This window comes from Triticum aestivum, chromosome 7D, assembly GCF_018294505.1.
Source record: "Triticum aestivum cultivar Chinese Spring chromosome 7D, IWGSC CS RefSeq v2.1, whole genome shotgun sequence".
NCBI classification, from domain to species: domain Eukaryota; kingdom Viridiplantae; phylum Streptophyta; class Magnoliopsida; order Poales; family Poaceae; genus Triticum; species Triticum aestivum.
Genome location: NC_057814.1, coordinates 181,405,091 through 181,428,509, shown reverse-complemented (window position 1 = coordinate 181,428,509; position 23,419 = coordinate 181,405,091). Strand labels below are relative to the sequence as shown.

Sequence of the window (23,419 nt, the reverse complement as noted above, 5' to 3'; positions counted from 1 at the left end):
ACAGGTCGTGAACGACGAGTGTAATGCTGAGGAAAAGATGGAACAATAGAAGGAGGAATCGCCAAGGTAGAATCGGGGGGTGGCGACGAAGAAGTCACCGGAGATGAAGGTGTAGAATCTGGTGACATGCTAGGCGAGGAGACCGGAGAAGATGGTGGCTGCAAATCGACTAGAGGTGGAGAAGCAGAGGGAGTGGAACGAATAGGCACAGGCGCGACGGGGGTGATAGGTGAGTGAGGAAAAGTGAGGAAAGAGATATCCTCCACTGAAAAATCGAGGAAGATGGGCGGGGGTAGAAGGGACGAGACTCATCAAAAGTCACGTCTCGAGAGATACGCATCCGACGACCGATAGAATCCCAACAACGATAGCCCTTATGCTCATCACTGTAGCCTAAGAAGACACACTCAACAGACTGAGCGGTCAGTTTGGTGCGTTCGCGAGGGGCAAGAAGAACATAGCAAACACAACCAAACAAGCGAAGCATCGAATAATCGGGAGAACGATCAAAAAGACGCTCAAAAGGAACGGCACCCTGCAAAGCAGCGGACGGCTGAAGGTTGATGAGATAGGCGGAAGTGGAGATAGCCTCGGCCCAAAAATGAGGCGGAAGAGAGGCGGCGATCATCATCGCACGAGCCGTCTCAAGAAGGTGACGATGCTTGCGCTCAGACACGCCATTCTGAGCATGAGCACCAGGACAAGAGAACTGGGCAAGAGTACCCTGCTCAGCAAGGACTCCACGCAACATCTTGGAGATATACTGTCCAGCAGAGTCAGCACGGAAAACACGAATAGGAGTAGAGAACTGAGTGTGAACCATGGTAGCAAAACGCTTATAGATAGATAACACCTCACTACGAGAAGACATAAAATATATCCAGGTGTATCGAGAGAAATCATCTATAAAAATAATATAGTAGCGATGACCTCCTTTCGAGGCAAATGGAGCTGGACCCCAGACATCGGAGTGAACAAGGTCAAAAGGTAACTGGACCTGTTTACCAAGCCGACAACCCTGACAGTCTAAAGACACACCACCGGAGACAGATCCAAGAAGACCACGTCGAACTAAGGATGAGATACGAGAGCCACACAAGTGACCAAGGTGATGATGCCACTGCTGAAAAGAGCTGGTAGACAAGGCAACAGAGGGGGAAAGACTGGCGGCGGTGGCAGCGGAGGGAAGGTGAAGCCAGTCAAGCTCCCAGAGACCCTGAGAGTCACGGTGTCGGGGGCCAGCACCAAGGAGAGCACCAGTGTGACGGTCCAGAACAGAACAAGAGTCAAAGTCTAGAATCACCCGACAACCGGAGTCAACAATCTGACCACCAGAAAGGAGCTGCATGGTAAGTCGAGGAACATGAGCAACATCAGGAACATGAAAAGATGAGGTGCTAAGAATTCCTCGACCATTAACCGGGAGGGAGGTACCATCAGCAGTAAGAACATGAATAGGAGAATCAGGAGCACGAATAGAAGACAAGGTGGATGAATCATGAGTCATATGAAAAGATGCTCCAGTATCAAGAATCCATGGAGATGTACCTGACTGTGTTGAAGGTGGTGTCACAATGCCAGAGGAGTCAGTAGCAGAACTAGCAGAACCCGCCGGTGAAGAACCAGAGCATGCAGCGAGCAAGCACCGAAGGCGCGTAATCTCCTGCTCAGCCAGGAGCTCAACTGAAGAGGTCGACGTAGATGCACCCGGCAATGAAGAGCCGGAGGCGGTCAGCAGACCACGAAGTCCCACAATCTCCTGCTCGGTGAAGTACATAACTGAAGTAGACGACGCAGTAGCACTGGGAGAGGAGCGGCCACCAGGCCCACTGAAAGAACATGCGGTGCCCCCATGTTTGGTTTTGGTAATTGATGACAATCTCTATGGACTAATGGTTGCCTTGAGTTATATTTGAAGGATTTGTCCATAGGCATTTCTTGAAGTTCATGTGTTGGTTTCAAGGAGTTTATGTGGTGACCAAGGTGTTATTAAGGAATTATCCAAAGGTTGGTCATGTGAGAGTTGAGCTTATTACAAGCATGTCTTGGAGAAGAAGATTGTGTGATCATTCATGTATATCTTCAAGACATCATCCAAATGAAGAGAGTTGAAAAGATTCATGGTTGATCAAGACTAAGTCAAGAGTGAATCAACTTGATCAACTCACAAAGCGTAGAAGATGTACCGAGAGGGATCAAGCGATCCCATGGTGTGGTGAGCATTGTCAATTACGCTTTGTGTACTAACCCATGATCTTCGTGAGAGTTCTTTGTGGGGTTAGGTTGCGGTGTGCAAGTTCAAGTGAAGCATCATGAAGAGATCAAATGCTTGAAGCTTGCCGTCCATTGTGGTGACAATGGACTTGTGAAGATGTTGCGGTGTGCAAGTTCAAGTGAAGCATCATGAAGAGATCAAATGCTTGAAGCTTGCCGTCCATTGTGGTGACAATGGACTTGTGAAGATGTGCGGAAGAGTGGCTCACCCATAGTGGAGCATGGGGGAGCAATCAACTAGTCTTCATCGAGCCAACGCAACCAAGAAAGGTGGTCCAACTTGAGGGAGTCAAGATCGTCATCATCTAGCTCAAGTGGACCATGTGCAAGGCAAAGGTTTGCTCTTGATAGGTTTTCTATTTTACCGGTCTCATGATGGTAGGTGGGAGACCGGGTTATAGGATCGATTGCCGTACTATCAAGGGGGGCTCTCGATGAGTAGCTTGATCGTATCGTTCATAGAGAGCTCAAACCATTGCATCCTTGCATCATCTTTATTGGTTCTTGTTTGGTTCTTCTCTTTGTGAGTTTTGGAGCTTATGGTCATCTTGATGACAAGCTCGAGTTCATCGAAAACGGAGTTCACTCGCATCTTCTATGATGTTTTCGATGTTGGAGGTTATGCCGGTTCTTCTCGGTTGGAGGTTTCACTCCTCTATTTGTTGGCATACCTCCCCTGCCTCTTCTTACTATAACCAGTCGCTGTTTTGATGCTACTCGTCTTCCTCTATCTAACAAGCTTGAGTTTGCTCAATTCGGAGCTCATATGCAGAAGTTATGGCAGTTTTGGTTTCCTAGCGGTAGTACCGCGGGCCGGAGCGGTAGTACCGCTTGGGTGCTACAAGCGGTAGTACCGCTCTAGAGCGGTAGTACCGCTCCTGAGCGGTAGTACCGCTGGTAGCCCCCAGCCGTAGTACCGCTGCGGTCTCGTGCTAGTACCGCCTCGATTCGAGGGGTCTTTTTCGTGTCGGGTTCTACGGTACTAGCCGCGGCAGTGGGGGCCGTAGTACCGCTCGTTTGCGGTAGTACCGCCCGGCCACTGCGGTAGTACCGCTCTGGGCCCAGCGGCAGTACCGCGAGGGGGAGCGGTAGTACCGCTTATAGGGGCAAGCGGTAGTACCGCTGGCCAAGCGGTAGTACCGCTCTCTGCGGGGCTGAAGTGGGGGTAACGGTTGGATTGTTCCCCCCACTATATAAGGAGGTCTTCTTCCCCAATGAAACTTATCCTTTGAGCTCGTGTTCTTCCCCCATTGTTGACCTTCTTCGAGCTTGCTAACTCTCAATCCCTCCATGGATTCTTGCTAGTTTTTGAGGGAAAAGAGAGAGGAGATCTAGATCCACATTTCCACCAATCACTTTCTCCTCTATGTGAGGGGAACCCATTGGATCTAGATCTTGGAGTTCTTGGTGTTCTCCTTCTTGTTCTTCCTCTCATTTTCCTCCCTAGCATTAGTTGCTTCGGTGGGATTTGAGAGAGAAGGACTTGGGCACTCCGTGTGCCCTTGCCATTGCATTTGGTGCATCGGTTTGAGTTCTCCACGGTGATACGTGGAAGTTACAAGTTGAGAAGCTTATTACTCTTGGGTGCTTGGTGCCCTTGAGCTTGTTCCTCTTGGGTGCTTGGGCGCCCTAGACGGTTGGTGGTGTTCGGAGCTCAATCATTGTGGTGTAAAGCTCCGGGCAAGCGTCGGGGTCTCCAATTAGGTTGTGGAGATCGCCCCGAGCAATTTGACGGGTACCGGTGACCGCCCCCAAGGGTTGCCAAAGTGTACGGGTTCGGTGACCGCCCCCAAGGGTTGCCATTTGTACGGGTTCGATGACCGCCCTCAAGGGTCCCTTAGTGGAATCACGGCATCTTGCATTGTGCGAGGGCGTGAGGAGATTACGGTGGCCCTAGTGGCTTCTTGGGGAGCATTGTGCCTCCACACCGCTCCAAACGGAGATTAGCATCCGCAAGGGTGTGAACTTCGGGATACATCGTCGTCTCCGCGTGCCTCGGTTATCTCTTACCCGAACCCTTTACTTATGCACTTTACTTTGTGATAGCCATATTGTTTCTTGTCATATAGCTTGCTATCACTTAGTTGTTTATCTTGCTTAGCATAAGTTGTTGGTGCACATAGGTGAGCCTAGTTGTTGTAGGTTTTGTGCTTGTCAAATTAACCGCTAGTTTTATTCCGCATTTGTTCAAGCCTAAACCGTAATTATTTTAAAGCGCCTATTCACCCCCCCTCTAGGCGACATCCACGATCTTTCACCCACTACCACCCGTGGAAGCCGCTAGAGGAGGCGACATAGCATAACCAACATCATCCGTAGAGGCCGGTGAAGGAGACGAGGGCACATGCAGACAAGCCCCAAGCGCCAAAGGAAGACGCGGGTCAATAGAGTCATATGCATCAACACATCCGATGGGGGCCGTGAGAGGAGCCGGTGTAGAACGATAATCACCGATGAAAGTCGCAGGAGGAGTCGATGTAGAGCGACAATCACCACGTGCGAGAGTCGCCACAGGGGACGATAGCACAGACGGACGAGCACCAAGCACTGAAGAAAGGCACATGTGCGAGACGGGGTCAGTATAGCAAACACTGAAAACACCGTCAGGAATCACCTCAGAGCAGGCGGGAGACACCATGTTCTTTTTTTTACAGATCAACAGGCCGCAGCTACGAAAAGAATCCTGATGTAGCCCGTGGAGCGAATCAGGCGGCAGGAATTCGGTAGCTGACGGGAGTGCTCGAAACGGGAAACTCCTGACAGGAGCAGCACGGCTTGGGACGAGCTATCGACGCAACCAGCAGGGCTGGCAGTCGGCAGCGGATGACTGGATCCAACCCGGGCAGGAAGTGGCGGCTGGATCCGATAGGCAGCAGCATCGACGAGAAGAAGAAGCGGCCAAAGGGGACGAGACAAGCCCGACTCAGACCACCGGGCAGTCGTGGACGGCTGGCAGCAGCAGTGGAGGAGCAGCAGACTTGCAAGAGGCACGTGGGTGGGGAAGACAGCGACGGCCGATCGGTGAGAGAAAGCAGCGGCGTGCGAGATGAGATTGGATCGGAAAGCACGAGTTGCGCGTGCGAAAAAAACCCTAAGGCTCTGATACCATGTTAGAAAATATGCAACTTGTATTCCCATGAGGCCATAGGCCGATATATATACATGTACAGGTGTGGAACATATGCAGGAAACCCCTTATACAACGAGATAAATACAAAGGGGTACATGACTTATATTATAACTCTAACAGTATGTACCTCAGATATTCTACTGAAACACAAACATGCATGTTCCGTGGTGAGATAGATCAGCATGCCATGGGTATGCCTTCCAGAATGATTGATCTTGCACAAGACTCCATAAACTGTAGCCACCAAAAGGCTCTTCACCGAGAACCACATGTGCAGTCCATCTGTGGCAGTTCATTAAACACAAATCAAGTCATTCCCCAGATGCGTTCCATCTCAAATGCCAGCTTATGCCAAGCCTTAGACCAACAGCCTCCTCTAAAATATATTTCATCCATCAGAATCATGATATGGTGCACTGTCCTCAGGCAATGCAACTAAATCATTATAAAAAGAACTAGCTTAGTCTCCTTATGTAATTATGGAATACCATACAGCGGTTGGTATGAACAATTGAAGCTCGCTAGGCAGACAGATGATAAATGTTCCTACATTTCAAACTCCAACATGGGTGTGGGTGATGTTTACTAATTTGGGTCCACACACTAATATTTGCCACACATATTATTTGTTTTCCTCACAGAAAATGTATCTTTTTAACCACTTATTTCTAGAAGCCATATATACCGGGTTTGACATCTTATTTAAGTAGCACAAATATGCAAGCACAGAATTCATTTTATGTATCCTGATGAATACAAGTTGCATTGTAGCATAACAGAACTGGAAGTTCTAATGGGCCAAAGACCAGCTCATCCTTTGCTACGACAATAGAAATTTCAACCACACGCATGTTGCATTATTTTGTGCTCCAGTTTTGTCCCTTGCCATTTCAAATAATGAGGACCTTCAACTATGTTTCGTTGGAATTTTCTTGGTAAATATTTAAGAAAACCCAACGTCACAATAAATATAACATGTTCAAGCAGCATGATGAACCATGATGGACAGAATGACTTGAGAACCCTCTAAGGCCAGACAAGTACCAGGCGTCGCAACATGTACCTCGGGTATTCTACTGAAATGCAGCTGTGCACAATCCACCATAGGATAGACCAGCAAGCCATGGGATTACGATCTGCAGATCCAGAATGATTGATCTTGCACAAGACTCCATAAAGCATATAGCCTCCAAGAGGCACTTCACGGAGAACCACATGTGCAGTCCATCCGGGCAGTTCGTTAAACACAAACCAAGTCAGTCCCCAGATGCGTTCTGTCTCAAATGCCAGCCTATGCCAAGCTTTACGCCAACAGCCTCCTATACAATATATTTCAGTCGTCAGCATCATGACATGTTGCACTGTCCTCTGGCAAGGCAACTAAATCACTATACAAAGAACTAGCTTAGTCTCCTTATGTAATTATGGAATCATATACGGCAGTTGATATGAATGATTGAAGCTCGTTAGTCATAGAGAAGATAAGCATGCCTACATTTCTAACTCCAACTTGGGTATAGGTGATGTTTATGTATTGGCATACAGCTAATGCAAGGAAGCTGCATGGAATGAGCATCTCCCACTCCCAGAGCTCAACGAAATGTAGGCAAGTCTTGTCTTGGTCACATAAACAAAGCATTGACCTGTACACGCAACCGCACTCTGCATATGGCATGACAAGACTAATGACTATTGACTATTCATCATCAGTTCGGTGATTAGGCTAATGGTGATACAAAGTAATATTTTAAGGCAGTTTTACATTTGCTCCAATAAACTCTCTCAGAATGAAACAAGTATGCGAGTATATGCAGGAAAGAAAAGTTACCTGGATGTAAATAAACTGCAGCATGGTCAGCTGAAACCTGGCGTGTGAAAATTCACTACTTCCAGTCCACAACTGACAAATGCTTGTTCGGTTGCATACAAGCCTGGGAGAGATAATGGGATAAACCTCTAAACAAAACTAATTGATGGATTCATGCCACAGTTAACAGATAGTGAAGCAGTGCAATTTGCTTATTCCAAGCTATCGAGCTTCTTCATTGGTCTCTATGATACCGCACGGTGCTTCATGGCCTTATGTGGCAGTTGCAGCCATTCTGCTCCAAGGGTGTGGGAGGGAGTTTCTGCAGGTGGGTTCACACCAGTGACCTTATTTACGGCAGAGATGGAACTGCAGTGTCATCCTGGCAGCATCGCTTCCAAACATGGTGAGTTTTCCCTCACAGTCGCTCCCGAAATGCCAGCCTGTGCCAAGCATTACGCCAACAGCCTCCTGCATAACATATTTCATTCATCAGCATCCTGACATGTTGCACTGGCCTCATGCAACGCAAGTTATAATAGAAAGAATATAGTCTCCTTATGTAACCATGGAATATCATACTGCAGTTGATTTGAATGATTGAAGCTTGCCTGGTCAGAGAGAAGACTATGAAGGTTCCTACCAAGTCTAATTTGTTCACACAAAACAAACTAAGCATTGTACTGTTCATTCATCGCACCATTCAGCATGAGTATACCCGTGTAGTCTAACTATCCCCCATAAACTCTGGGACAATTTGATGATACATAGTCATATTTCAAGGCGTTTTTACACCTGTTCAGATAAAACTTTGCAGAAAAAATTTATAAATCACAGTATATGCAGGGGAAGAAGTTACTGGAATGGGAATAAGCTGTAGGATGATCAATTAAGATGCTGAATGTGAATACTGACTTCTTCAAGTCCTCAAGACCTCAACTGATGAAGAGTGCCAAAAAGTATGTAGATCCCATGTGTGCACAGCTGAAAAGATTGTTCACTGATGCCCGTTAAGTTGTCATACAAGAATGGGAAGACAAGGGAACAACTATTTAAACAAGACGACTCGATGTAGTCATGGCATGATTAGCAGACAGGCAGATTCCGGGGAAACATCATGCCAAGCCAAAGCATGGGGATGCCATACAGACCCACATGGCTATATAACTAAGAGCTTTACAGACCACAACTTCACATCGCCACCTCAAGGCGTCTTCTTCGTGTTCCAGTTCCACCACCAATTAGCCAAATGGCGTCCAACAACCAAGTAGCATCCCACAATCCAAAGCAGCCAGAGAAGCAAAGTCCGGACAACCCGTCCGGCAGCAACAAGCCTTCAACAGAGTACCAGCTGAAGACACAGCTTCTACTGCTGGCCACTCTGGTTGCGACTGTGACGTATGCAGCCGGGCTCAACCTGCCAGGGGGGGTCTGGCAGAACACACAGGATGGACACTTCGCAGGCGACCCGATCCTTCCGGACACGCACTACCACCGGTACCTTGCGTTCTACTACTGCAACGCGACTGCATTCGCGGCGTCACTTGTGGCCTGCCTCCTTCTCCTTGTTCTTGATGAGGCGAAGGACAACAGTGTCTGGGCAACTGTGCTGCGGGCGGTCATGGTGCTCGATTTACTTGGCCTCATGGGGGCCTATGCTGCTGGAAGCTGCCGGGATGATTTTACAACCATCTACTCCTCAGTGCTAGTGTCTTGCGTCTTCGCCTACATCATATATGTCTTTGTAACCTATGCCTTCCGGTGGGCGTTCCCCGAGAGTACAGAAGGCAAGGCTTCTGAGAAGCAAGACAAGGATCCTGAGAAGCAAGATAAGGACCCTGAGAAGCAAGACAAGGATCCTGATGTAAACAAGCGCGAAGAGGAGCACGAGGTATTGATGCTACTAGCAACCTTTGCAGTTACCATCACATACGTGGCTGGACTGGGCCCACCTGGTGGATTCTGGGGCAACAGCCAGGACGGCCACCGTGTGAGCAACCCAATTATGCAGGACCACAACTCCAGCCGGTATCAGGCATTCTTCGTGTGCAATAGCACTGCATTTGTTGCGTCCTTGCTCATCATTGTGCTGCTCCTGGACAAGAAGCTGAGCCAGAGAATCTCTAAAAGGTTTGTTGCACTGTATGGGTTCATCGCGGTGGCGCTCATTGGCCTTGTGGGGGCCTATGCTGCAGGAAGCTGCAGGGAAGCTGATAATACCATCTATGTCGTTTTTCTGGCTGGTGCGGTTCTTGCATACATATTTCTACAGATGGCCATCACTGAAGCCATGAACAAGACGAACAAGAAGGATCGTGTCCCAGACACTGTGGCTCGGGCTCTCATGGACAAGAAGGATAGTTGGGACCATAAAGTACTCACATCCATACGTGATTGTACTTCAGAATGGCTGAAGCAAATAAAAGACTGGTTTCATACAGCTTTTAGCACTAGCAGGTATGCAATCACGTATTATTCTTCCTTTGAAATTACCATTGGTCCATATAATCCAATACCAGGATGAAATTTTAACTCTGTATATCTATGCAACTACCAGGGACAGAGGATCTGACAAAGTATTGGAAAAGAATCGCTCTCTTGTCATGTTGCTTGCTACTCTTGTGGTGAGCATCACTTACCAGGCAGGACTAGATCCACCGGGCGGCCTATGGCCAGATGACCAGGAAGAGCATAAGGGTGGTGACCCAGTACTCCTCACAACTCATCCTACTCGGTACAAGGTGTTCTTCTATAGCAACTCAGCCGCCTTTGTGACATCCCTAGTCGTCATCATAATGGTTCAAAGTAGATTTCTACTTCAGCGCCATACATTGCACGCAGCCATGCTACTGGATTTGTTTGGCCTCATAATTGCATACGCTGCAGGGAGCAATAGGGATTCAAGCACCTCCATCTATGTTGTCGCCTTGGCAGGTGTTGTCCTTGTGTATGTGGTGATTCACATAGTATTCTTCACATTAGAAGAGCACATGGACAAAAACCAAGATCCCGATAAGTTGGATAATAGGCGCGAGATGTTGCTGCTGCTTGCAATCTTGGCTGCAACACTCACTTACCAAGCTGGGCTGACCCCACCAGGTGGCTTCTGGTCGGCAGATGACAAGTTTGGTCATCATGCTGGATTTCCAGTCCTCCTTGATAACTATCCTCGTCGTTACAATGCATTCTTCTACTGCAATGCAGCAAGCTTCATGGCATCTGTAACTCTCATAGTTCTTCTTGTGAACCCCACCCTATACAAGCCGGGCATACGGTGTTATGCACTCTATGTGTGCATGGTGATGGGCATGTTTGGCCTCATGGGTGCATATGCTGCTGGAAGCTCCCGACATGTACGAACCTCCATCTATGTGTTAACTTTAGTGGCTGCGGTGTTCGCCTTCGTCACCTTTCAGGTGCTCATTTTCTGGATACGAAACTGGAGGAAAGGGCAGCCTAAAGAGGAAGACTCGCCTAAAGAGGAAGACTTGGACTTAAATGTCATGGGGGTGCCAACCCCTGCTGCAGCTACTAGTCAAGTTTCACCATTCCATGTTAGTGGTGCGAAGCCTACCCCCCCTGATCCAGTAGATGGGTCATCTGGGCAAGAAGGAATCATCAGTGAGTCTTCTGAACCAGTTGCTGGTGACATGGGGACGGAAGAAAAGGGAACAGAAGATAAGGGAACAGAAGAAAAGGACCTTCGTGAATACTTGATGCTGCTAGGAGTCCTGGCTGCGAGTGTAACATACCAGTCTGGTTTGAAACCACCAGGTGGCCTCTGGCAGGACAACAACAATGGACATATTGCAGGCGACTCAATCCTCCGTGACATCGCCAAAGGCCGGTACCGTGCGTTCTTCTATAGCAACTCCACTTCGTTTATGGCTTCTATTGTCGTCATTGTCTTGCTACTTCCCGTGAACAAGCACAAGTTCCCACTGTGGCCAATGCATACTGCCATTTTGCTAGACATGCTAGGCCTCCTTGGAGCCTACGCAGCAGGCAGTACCAGGGAGTGGGAGATGTCCAGGAATGTCATTGCTCTGGTCGTTCCTGTGCTGGCCTATATTGCAGCCTACGCGGCAGTGTCATTCTTCAGCAAGAAGGGCAGTGTGCCAAAGGAAATTCTGCATGAACAATCGCAATGATGAAGAAAGCTTAGGTGTGACGTGATCCTTTATCTGGTTTGTAATTTATTGAACTGCAAGTGCTATGTGTATTTCAACATATTCAGTTTATTGTCCACGTGTACTTTTCATATGATATACAACACAGATATCTATAAATTATTGAGTATTTTGTATTTTTGTATAATCAAGGTAAAATGGTATACTTTCTAGTCTTAGAATTGCCAGCCATTTGTGTATGACTATGTAGTATTGAGATATTGTCAAATAACAAATTTGACAAATAAAATTTGCTAGTGTGGAGCTTTGGTTTCGAGCTTTTATGGCCTTCTGTGGCAATTGCTAGCATTCAGCTCACTGGCAGGCAGCATTACTTGCCTATCTTCGTCTGTTTCATTGGTGTAAATAAACTATTGTTTCTTTGTTCAATATAACTCAGCGTGGCCCTCCTGTCCCCTACAGCTTGATAAAAATTAAAGTTCATCTCTTAGTTGGCCAACATAATCACTCATCAAACATCATATCTTGAATTCAGAGGACTTCACCTAATTCGATGGAAAGGAATTGACAAATATGGTATAAAGGGATCCTTGAAGAAGGAAATTAAGAACTGGCACTTAGAGCCTGTTCGGCAGGCCTCCACTCCCCACTTTTCAACTCCCTGCTCCATCCAGATGCGGAGCGCGCGGAGCAGCACTTTTGCTACTCCGAAACATTGGCCTACAAGCCGCTCCGCTCCGCTCCACTCCGGGAGAGCATGGAGCCAACGTGTTCGGTGTCACTCCGCAGCTACTCCAGCCGCTCCAGGAGCGGAGCTGCGGAGTGGAGGTCTGCCGAACAGGCTCTTAGTTGAACTGGCCTGATGAAATATAATTACAGAAGGCAGTTTCTAGTGACTCTGCACTCTATAATTTGCAAACATATTATATTTTTCTAGTACTGACTGTAGTGTTAATTTTACCAGAGATATAATGCGCAGACCTGTTTAATCATTCTACCCTTCTTTTAACTGATCTGGCCTTGATTTAGTCATGTCCATTTGCAGTTGAGATACGCTTGTAGTCTTCATATGAATCATATGTTATATAATAAACCAATAATGATGGTGTAATTGATCTTTATGAGAAATCTAAAGGCTAAACCGCCACCTATCATGACTAGTTCTTAACCTCTATCCATTCTACAATGATGGCACACAGTAAGTGATAAGAACTGCTGAACTCAGCCAGTTTAAATTTTATTGTAGCTTCTGTCATTTCACAAATATTTAAATGTGCTTAGCTTCTACATAAAACACCCAGAATGCGCGTGCTCAAGCACTTTGAAGATGGGGAATATTAACAAGACAGTACAAACAATAAGCACTAACACGGAACATACCTGAAACGCAAGTAGATGTTTGTCAGGCATCGCACTGAACACGGGTCGCAGCCCTCAGTTATCCATGACTGACACCCAAACCACAGGGTCCCATCTGACCGTCATCGACGCAGACCAGGGGGGAATTTGCGGCATGCGGAACATGCTGTCCCGTTTGGCCAATCTGTCGAACACCTCCCGTGCGCCCGGCCCGCGCAGGCATTTCGGGACGTCAGGCAGACGCCACAAAAGCCGTGCGTCCTTAACATGGACCCGTGCCCTAGCCTCGGAGGACGCAGGTCGTACCATCCTGGTGAGAATCCTTGGAGCGTGAGGCCGTTATGGTCGCATCAGCGCGCATTGCCGTAGAAGCCGATGGTCGGATCCGGTGGATGCATGGCGTTAATGTGGTGGACACGCCGAGATTCGGCGAAATGATTCGGAAATGGCGCGAGGGGGATACGGGGACTGCTTCGGAAAGAGTGTGGCTAGGATCTAGGATCAGCACTCCACGCCTCCACAGTAGACCACAGCAACGAGAAAGAGGGACAAGGAGGAAGATGGTGGCAGGCGTAACAGAGGAGGTGGGAATCCGACGGCGAGCGCTAAGGGAATACTTTACGTTTTTTTTTACCTTTTCACTTTTTCGTTTTTCTATAACACATCAACATTTTCTAAAAATACAAAAACATTTTTAACAGCGTTAACATTTTTTAACACAGTATAGAGCAAGCGCTCATATACACGAGCACCTCACTTCTTTTTGCATAAAAATATTTAATATCACTAAAGAAATGTTTTATTTAAAATATTATTTTCTTTTCAGAAAAGAAATGGAAATTATTTCGAAATCTAATGATTAGAATAGTCAATGGGGATGACTCCTCCCACTGAATGCGCATCGCCGAAAATCCTGAAATAAATTCAAGAATAAATGCGAGACCAGGACTTGAATCCTGGTGGGTTGAGGATACCACAGTCCCTCTAACCATCCAACCACAGTTTGGTTCGCCACTGTTAACATTTTTATAGAAGTTAAAATAACATCAATAGTACTTTTTAATGCATGGATTTCTTTATATACAAATTTATTTTAAATACGTGAAAATTTTGTTTAACACTTTTAAATGAGAAATGTTTTTTAATGTGAACATTTTACTCCTTAGGTTTATATGAAAAATCTTAACTTTGTTAAATAAAAAGTAACTAAACATACGTATAGTGGCCATTGAGGCGATGTGCGCAGAGGCGTCCTGATAACGCTCTATGCAACAAAATGACGGGATGACACACAGAGTGTCTGCTATATAGGTTGGCCGAGTTCTATCGCTCGCGCTACTAGTTTTGGCGTACTATGTAGCGGTATTCTAGCGCTTTTTTATTTTTCAAAAGTAAATATCTTTTATAAAATAAGACATTTCTTAAAATGTGGAAATTTAGAAGATATGAACAAATGTTCATTTTGTGTGAACATTAAAAAAATTGACCAATCTGTAAGATTTCATGAATAGTTTTCAAATTTTATGAACATTTTAAAGTTATAATGTTTTCAAACATTTTTCAAATAAGAAAAAGAAAGACCACATTATAACCTACATAGCCATAAATATAGCGTAATGCCGCCTGCCCCGTGAGGATTGATTTCAAAGTTAATATCAATACCACCTGATTACTCAACATATTTGATAAAACCGACAAGATTAATCTATACCTGCATTTATTTTATTAACTAGCAAATGTGCCCGCGCGTTGTAACGGAAGGAAAAAATCTGGCAGTTAAAAAACTAATTTCATCACCTCCTCTATTTCAAACATGGAACCTCACCCATCGCTTATTATTATTCACACATTCGCTGACAGTAGTTGTGTTCACCTGATCACAACATGTCCGATCGTGGTCAATGCCACGACGATCTGGTCACACCTACTATTGAATTCCGCCGGTGCAATAAATGAAATGTAAAACTTAAAAGATAGAGAAGCCCATTTAGCTTCATTGGGAGTTGGGGAAAGGCAGACTACTTCATGATGCCTGGTCGGAACAACTTATGAAGAATTAATTGAAAATTGTGTACTCCTTATGTCTCAATATAGATAAATTTTTTGAGATTGTACGCAACCTTCAACAAGCAACTTTGACTGCAAATCTTTGTATGAATACAAAGTAGATAATTATATTTTATTTTTGAGATTTTTCATTTCAAATCTATTGGCATGATTTTCTAACAAATTCAAATGCTTTTTCGTAATGAACTATTGTTTTGCCTAGGGCCTAATTTGCCTCACATTAATATCGTATGTAGATTATTTATAATCAGTATAGGTAATGTAGATTATTTATAATCAGTATAGGTAATATATTCTCAGTGGTTTGATTTGAAGACCACAATTTTGTCATCGGAGCTCCAATCCATCCAGATCGATCCATCGCTCCAGGAGCGAGCTAGCCAGCTCCGATTGCAGCAGCAAACACGACACAAGGATAACAATCCTTGGAGATGGAGATGAGCTTCACCACCGTCTGCTGATCCGGCGTCGGCGGCCACCGCACCGCCGTGTGCCACTCGGGTACGGCGTCCACCCACAAGCCTACAACTAGCTAGGAGGCGTGAGCTCCATTGCCGTCTGCTACTCCAGCGTTGGCGGACACCACAACGCCGTGCGCCACTCGGGCACGGCGTCCACCCACAAACCGAGCTCCGTCGTGCCGCTAGAGGTTTTAGGTCAGATCTCAACAGCATCTCTTCGTCCTCGGCTCTCCGCTGGAGTTCAGGTCAGTCTCTTTGTAGTGCTAGTTTTGAGCTGCAACCCAACCCTTGATGCATGTCTGCTGCTCCGGCGTCCTCTGTTGCTCTCCTCGCGGTTTAGTCGTAGGATCCTTCTGGTTCGGTTCTGGCTTGATCAATGAATGGTTCTTGTTTTGAGGATGCCATGCTGGCCAAGTACTGCGGCACAGTTGCGGCGGTGGCTGGTCGCTGCCGGCCGGAGTGCTCGTCGTGGTTCTCAACGAAGGCGTCACGTTCTCGCCCACTGCTTTCGCTGCCCTCCTGGTCAACTGGTTCGGGGTCAGTGCCAACGGCTACCGTGTCCAGCCTTGTTAGGGGGGTTCCTTTCTTTTTTAGGTGGCTCATAAGTGCATTGCAAAGGAGATCGTGCTCCGCCATCCATGGAGATCTGGATTTATCTCTATTGGCATGTCTCTTTCTGACCTGGACTTTTCCACACGTCGTGAGGCGAGGTTGGCTCGTGCATGCCCCCATGCACGTAGGAGAACGTGGGTTGCTAACTGCCTCCTGCCGTCTCTCCTCGGACCTCGACCCCCGTGCGTTCCGTCCCTGCCACAGGATGGCAATCACTTGATTGCCACAGCGCCGCGTGCCCTGGATTCCGGGGATACCGTCGCTCGTCTGCATGGGGGGCGATCTGCCACATGCAGGATCGCGCCAGATTGTCATCAATTAGTCGCGTGCTTATCGCCCCCAGCCCCTTGCATTACGCTGATGTAGGCTGCCGCTGACCAACCATTAGCCGTTCCACGCGCGGACGAGAGGGGAGAGTGTGTCCACGTATCCTCGTAGACCGAAAGCGGAAGCGTTAGCACAACGCGGTTGATGTAGTCGTACGTCTTCACGATCCGACCGATCCAAGTACCGAACGTACGGCACCTCCCACTAAAAAAAATACACTTCCGTGATTATACGTGTTTGCCACAGTAGGTTGCGTTTTTTGTCATGCATGTACATCCATGACAAATTTATGACAGAATCAAGATAGTCATACCTGTACTGTCGTAGAAGTGTTCCATGACATTACCAAAATTATCATCACGGAAGTGTCCACTTCCATGACGATAAATCGCGTGTCATAGAAGTGCTTTCGTCAAGGGTGACCGACACGTGGCATCCACCGTAACGGAACGCCGTTAAGCTATCGGGTCAGGTTTTGGATCCGATAACCCGTTAACAGCCCCGACCAATGGGGATTTTCCACGTGTAAAATCATCATTGGCTGGAGGAAACACGTGTCGGCTCATCGTTGGGACAGATGTCGTCCACTCATTGGACGAAAGGCGCCTATGATACGTCGACACGTGGCATGGCCCAACAGAGGCCCATTCCTGTGAAAAGGCTAGCCCGTTTGACTTGGTCAAAGGCTGGTGGGCCGGCCCATGGAAAGCCTGTTAATAGCCTGTTCGCATATAGCCCATTTATAGCCCGCTAACCCAAGGCCCGTTACGCCCTATCCGAATTAGGCCCAGTAGCGTCATCTGGGCCATCCAATATGATTCCAGCCCGTTTTCACTTCTGGCGCATGTATGGCCCATGACGTCTTTCGGCCCATATGAGGCCCTATGTAACTCTTGGCCTATTAACGGCCCGTGGTGAAACTGGCCCGTAATGAACAGTGTATTACTTTACACCCATTAACGGCCCGTGGTGAAACTGGCCCGTAATGAACAGTGTATCACTTTATACCCATTAACGGCCCGTTATTCCGTTGGGCCGTTTCCAGCCCATGTTATCTTTCGGCCTTCTCAGAGCCCATTTATTCTTGGGTTCATTTCCAGCATTTGGTTACTTACGGCCCGTTACTGTCATTTTCTGCTTGTTTGGCCCATGTTTGGCCAATCGATCATACGGCCCGTATAAGGCCCATTGATGATACAGTCCGCAGAAGGCCCATTGTTTCTACGGCCCATAGAAGGCCCATTGTTTCTACGGCCCGTAGAAGGCCCACTGTTTCTACGGCCAGTAGGAGGCCCAGTGTCACTACAGTAAATATTAGCCCATGGTTATTGTGGCCTAGTTTTAAAAAATAGGTTATTGCAGCCACTAGCTAACCGCGGAAAAAGAACTGCAATGACTACAAGCAAACAAATAAACAAGACAACAAGGAAATAAATAAGCAAGCAACTAACGCTAGGCTATCATGGCTATTACACATATTACATCCACTGGGCATCAAAGTTCGCCACCAGTGCAAATATAGGGAACAAAGCAGCATATCATATACACTGGTTGTCAAAGTTGGCGACCAGCGCAAATAAACGCCGCAGCAAAACAAATCCAGAACTGAAACCACTTCAGAAGATCTCAAGAAACAATATCCTGGGTACCCATAATGCTGGCAAGATGCTTAGCAAGCTTATTAACTTTCTCTTGTTTGGCGCTTAAATCCTCCAGCGCTTGCTGTTGCACCAGAAAATATGCATCTGAATTCTGCAGGGACTTCCTCAGTCCTTCAGCTTCCTGTCGCAGCACATCTGATCGATGTCTTTCAACTTGAAGTTGAGACTCAAGAAGACGAACTGATTCAGGCAGCGAGTTCGAAGAGCTTGTGCCAGCAGTAGTGGCCAGTAACTCGAACACTACATCAAGACAGGACTTTTGGGTTCCCTCACTGTCGTCAAGATAGTTTTTATCAGCTTTCTTGGAGACCAACAGGGATGTCTCACTATCTTGAACCTTATCTGCATTACTTCCTTTACCATTGGATAACGCGGTACTGTTCTCCAATATTTTGTCCGCATTCTAAAAGAGAAACAAGCAGACACATCACATGTTTACCATGTTGTATATGAAACTCATTTTGGTAAATGAGTTCAGTAGTAAAGTGGACAGGATAACAGCATGAAACAAACATATATCTATGTACCATGGTCACTTTATGGTCTATATCATTCTAGTTTTTGTTGCCAAATCAAGATAGAGACACAGTTCAAATAATATTTGTTCAAGACAAAGCAGAATAGACAGAATATAAGTGTGGGTAACTATAGAGCAATAACAACACTTGTAATGTGCATGACATGAGAACATAACTGTTTATTCAATTGAAACTGAAATCAACATAGAGCAGGTTACAACAGCAAACCAGTTAAAGAAACAGGTTTAAAACATACCTGTTGCGCCATTGGAGTTTCAATTCCATCCTTCAAATTTGAAAATAGTTGGTATGAGTAAATACAGTAATGCAAGAGCAAAGGAGTATGAACCATAGCTACAGAACCTGACCTGAGAACAAATCTTCTTCTCCTTTAAGCGTTGAGTTGGGATTCGGAGTGGTGGTCCTCGTGCTTTGGGCACTGCAGTTCCCTTACTAACTGCTCGTGTTTGGGTGCTCTGTGGTGGAGACGGTGCTGTGTCAACTGGAACTGGGTTACTATCTGCCGGGGTTGGGGTTAGAAGGGGTGTAGCTGGTTCTCTGTCCAACTGGGTAGGGGTACAATCTGCGAGAGTCTGGGTTATGTGTGGTGGATCTGGTCCTTGGGCAAGTACAACCGTGGTTCTATCTGCATCAACTGGTAGCACTATCTTTTCTGAAGACCGTGTTGTTACTCCCTTAGATACTGCCATCACGCTCTCCAATTCAAATGGCTGATAAACAAGAAAAGTAATTGAAAGTATAGACATTGTATGATAGACAGGTGCAATGGATAGTGGGGAATAAAAGAGGGCATGAAATAATTCATATTTATGTTGTCTAACCAAACAGGATAGCATGACACAATTTCACATATATGATGGCTAACTAAACAGGATAGCATGACACAATTTCACATTATGATGGCTAACTAAAAAAGATGGAAAGACATAGTTCAAAATATGAGACTATGTAAACAGGATGACATGACATAACTATATAATGTGTTTATTAAATAGGTTGGCATGCCATAATTCACATACATTCACGGATAGAATGCCATAATTCAAAATATGATGACTGTAAACACTAAACAGGATGAGATGATATAACTATATGATGTCTTTATTAAATGGGTTGCCATGCCATAATTCAGATAGATGATGTGTATGTACTATGTAAACATGATGGCATGATATAATTCAAATATATGATTTATATAGTAAGCAAGTAAGCAGATGGCAATCCATATATGATGTAAAAACTAAGCAATGCAAGACAACATGCATGACATGGGTAATATAACCCTGCCAAGTTTGAGCATAGACCTCAGGGGGGAAATAGGACTGGTCATCAGTCTCTGAATCCTCCTCTGAGGAGCTCTCTGTAACCAGCAAGATGTCTGCTTCAGCAGGTAGCATTGTCTGCTCTGAATACCTTGTTTTCACTCCAGATACTTCCATCACCGCTTCAAATGGCTGATGCACAGGAAGAGTAGTTGAATATACAAACGTTGTCGACAAATGGAACACGTAATACAAAAAAATGATAGCATGATATAATTCACATACATGATGATTGGCTAAACAGCATGGCATTGCATAATTCACATATATAATGCCTTTGCAACAAGATAGCATTGTATAATTCACATATATAATGTCTTGCAACAAGATGGCAATGCATAATTCACATATATGGTAATTAGACACTGAACAGGTGGCATTCACACAAAGCATGTCTAAACTAATCAAATGACATAGCAATGCGAGACACCATACGCACGATATGAGCAACATAACCCTGCCAAGTTAGAGCATACACCTCGGGGGGGGGGAATAGGACTGGTCATCTGTCTCTGAATCCTCCTCTGAGGAGCTATCCGTAACCAGCGAGATATGCGCTTCGTCAGATAGCATAGTCTGCTCTGAAGACCTTGTTTTCACTCCAGAATTTGCCATCACCGTGTCAAATGGCTGATGCACACGAAGAGCAGTTGAATGTACTAACATTGTTGACAAATGTAATATGTAACGAAAAAAAGGATGGCCTGATATAATTTACATATAAGATGACTGGCTAAGCAGGATGGCATTGCAAAATTCACATATATGATGCCTGGCTAAACAAGATGGCGTTGCATAATTCACATAAACGATGAATAAACTAAACAGATGGCATTCGCACAAAGGATGTCTAAACTAAGCAGATGACATATTTGATGTATAAAGTAAGCAATGCAAGACACCATATGCATGATATAACCAACATCAGCATGCCAAGTTAGAGCGAAGACCTCAGGGGGTAAATAGGAGTTGTCTTCTCCTTCTGAATCCCCCTCAGAACAGATATCTTCCTCTCGATTACAATCCGAAATGCGTGGAGGGGGGCTGCCTTTGCGCCTACCATGGAGCGACGTCTGCATGAAATTTTATTGCCACGCAAGGCTCGTCTCTTTTGCTCTACATGTTCAGTTCCATTGTTTACAATAACTGTCATGCATAGGAATAAAACATAGTGAGATTATGTAAGGAGTGCATGCAGAAATCCAGAGTGATGGTAGCAACCTGTGGATAGACCCAAAACCAATAATAGCAGGCAGATAATGGCTTCAGTTAAAAAATACAGATAATGGCTTCTTTACTGTTTGTTTCCCACCCAACATGAAACTCATAGTAGACACCGGAGATTAACCAGATAGTAGATAGATACTATTGATAGCGGCCCCGATATGTACCCCACAACCATTTAAAAACTCAAGTTTGACCATTAGTTTGGAGCTGACTCAGAGTCTAATCGGTGAACAGGACGATAAAGTAGCATGTAATATTAAGCGATGCATAACGTAAGCAGACACGAAAGAGTGCGACCTCTCTTGCGGACCCGTGTAGTCCTCGAGGTCATCTGCTCGGTTGATGATGGTAATGCAGTTTTCATGGCTGCCAGCGGCGGGGAAGAAGATCTGAGGCGGCGAAAGACAGTCTGGAGGCCGGATCCCTGCTGTGCTGGACCCTTCTGTCGTTGGAGCAGCTGAGCTGGGGTGGACGACGGCGCAGCAGGAGCGGGACAAACCACGCAAGGTTTTCTTTGACAACTATCTGTAAGAGAAGTAATTCTGTAAGGGCTCGTTTGAATTGGAGGATTCCAACAATGCAGGGATAGGAAATAGACAGGAATAGGATAGGAATGCACGTGCAAAACAGAGAATTTAAAAACACAGGATTTCTGCCAATCTGGGTGTTTGATTCACAACAATTGGAAGATCACAGGATGCAAAGAAGCATGGTGAGATTAAGTCAAACCACAAGAAAATGTACGGTTATAATGCTATTATGCTACTATCTCTTAGTCTTGTGCTTCATGAATAGGAATTTGAAAAGGAGGACAAGTGAAAATTAAAATTCCTACGTTTTTTCTTTCAAGGAGACACTAAAGGAACAAATCCGTGTGCTCAGTGGACAATATATATAACATGTAGAGTAAAAAAGAGATGCAACAAGTGTACAACCTCTTTGGCGAAGCCATGTCGATCTCAGCGTGATTGGGTTGGCCGGTGAGGATGCTCCGGCTGACTTTGCTGTCGGAGGAGGGGAAGAAGATCTTAGGCGTCTGGAGATGGAGCCCGAGGTACTGCTCCGCTGTGATGGAGGGTTTCGTCGTTGGAGCAGCTCCGGTGAGTTGTACGACGCCGAGGCTGAAGCAGGACAAGAGAGACAACGAACAACGTTAACCTGAGTGGAATTCTAATAGCATCTCCAATACATGACGTAAAATACATAACCACAAAGTGCTAGATGTAAAATACATCAGCCGCTCATCTCTGAACTTAACTGTCGAAACTGAACTTAACTGTCGAAACTGAATTTTGCTGTCGAAACTGAATTTTGCTGTCGAAACTGAACGCACTAGCAAGGTGAGGCTACACGTCGGTCGACTGACTTTTTCATCTCTGGTCAGTCGATTTTGCAGCCGTTGGATACGAAATCAAGGGCCTGCGGTTCATCTTCAACCTCCACCCCCCTGAGCCGCCAGCCACCACCGGCCAAACAGCAGCCCCCCGCCGCCCGCGGCCGGCGGTGCGCCGCCCCGCCCGCCCCGAAAACACTCCCCACCGCCGGTCCGCCGCCGCCCCGGCCATCCCTCTAGGCCCCCCGTGCCGAGCTTTTTCTCCGGCGATCCCCACGCCACCGCCCCGCCAACGCCCCGCCACCGCCGGCGACCACCGCCCCCATCCTGAACCCTAAGATAGATAGTGGGGTACCTCTCCGGCGAGCCCCCCTCCCCGCTGCGGCTGGTTCTTCCTTCACCCTGGCGAGCCCCCCCCCCCTGAAAATCGACTGACCCAAAAGTCGATTCAGTCGACTGAAGTGTAGCTAAATCGGAGCAGCATCGCAAGCAAGAGCAAGAGCGAGAGCAGCAGCGCGAGCAAGAGCAATAGCAAGAGCAGACCAGGCAGGGGACCGAGAGCAAGAGCAGAGCAGCAGCGCGAGCGAGAGCTAAAGCAGCAGCAGCTCCTACTGATGTGGACGTTGCCGCCGAGGGAGCGACGCCGTGGAGGAAGTGGCCGGCGATGCCGCCGTGGATGGAGCCGCGCCGTGTCGGCTCGGGACCGAGCGCCGGCAGCACCGTGAGATCGAATCAAGAAGAAAATGCGGCGATTAGTGTACAACCTCTTTGGTGGCGCCGATTAGGCCGCAGCTTCATCCGAGGAAACGGTGATGATGATGCTCTTCCGGTGGTGCAGGTGAAGACGGCGGTGTGGGAATGGAGGTGGCGCGAAAGACGAGGGGAACGTCGGGGCAGCTCCTTGGAGGTGGAGGACGGGGTGGCTGAACCGGCGGGACGATGAGATCGACGACGGATCCTCATCCGGTACGGTGGATGAGGGACGTCGAGGTGTTGCTGTGGACGACGTCGTCGGGGAAGAGGCTCCGGCTGGGTGGCGGACGGAGCAGGGTGTGGGGTTTCGTCGCGGGTTTTCGCGGCCTCGGTGTACGAATGGGTGGGCGGATGGGATGGCAGTGGGGAACCATGGCTTAGAGACGCGCTTGTCCGAAATGTGGGGTAAGTTACGAA

At 46.8% G+C, this 23,419-nt stretch overlaps 1 protein-coding gene and 1 long non-coding RNA gene across 2 annotated transcripts; one reads left to right on the top strand and one right to left on the bottom strand.

The window, feature by feature from the left end:
- Positions 1–5,412: 5,412 nt before the first annotated feature.
- Positions 5,413–13,199, bottom strand: LOC123170491 (uncharacterized). Its single transcript, XR_006485224.1, has 3 exons — positions 12,722–13,199; positions 7,233–7,682; positions 5,413–6,723 (listed from the first exon to the last, which is right to left on the bottom strand). It is a non-coding gene; the product is annotated as an uncharacterized lncRNA (long non-coding RNA).
- LOC123170490 (uncharacterized) lies at positions 8,424–11,525 on the top strand. The gene is made up of 2 exons (XM_044588354.1): positions 8,424–9,668; positions 9,769–11,525. Exons 1-2 carry the CDS (start codon positions 8,461–8,463, stop codon positions 11,360–11,362), a joined length of 2,802 nt encoding a protein of 933 aa, XP_044444289.1. The 5' UTR covers positions 8,424–8,460; the 3' UTR covers positions 11,363–11,525.
- Positions 13,200–23,419: the final 10,220 nt, after the last annotated feature.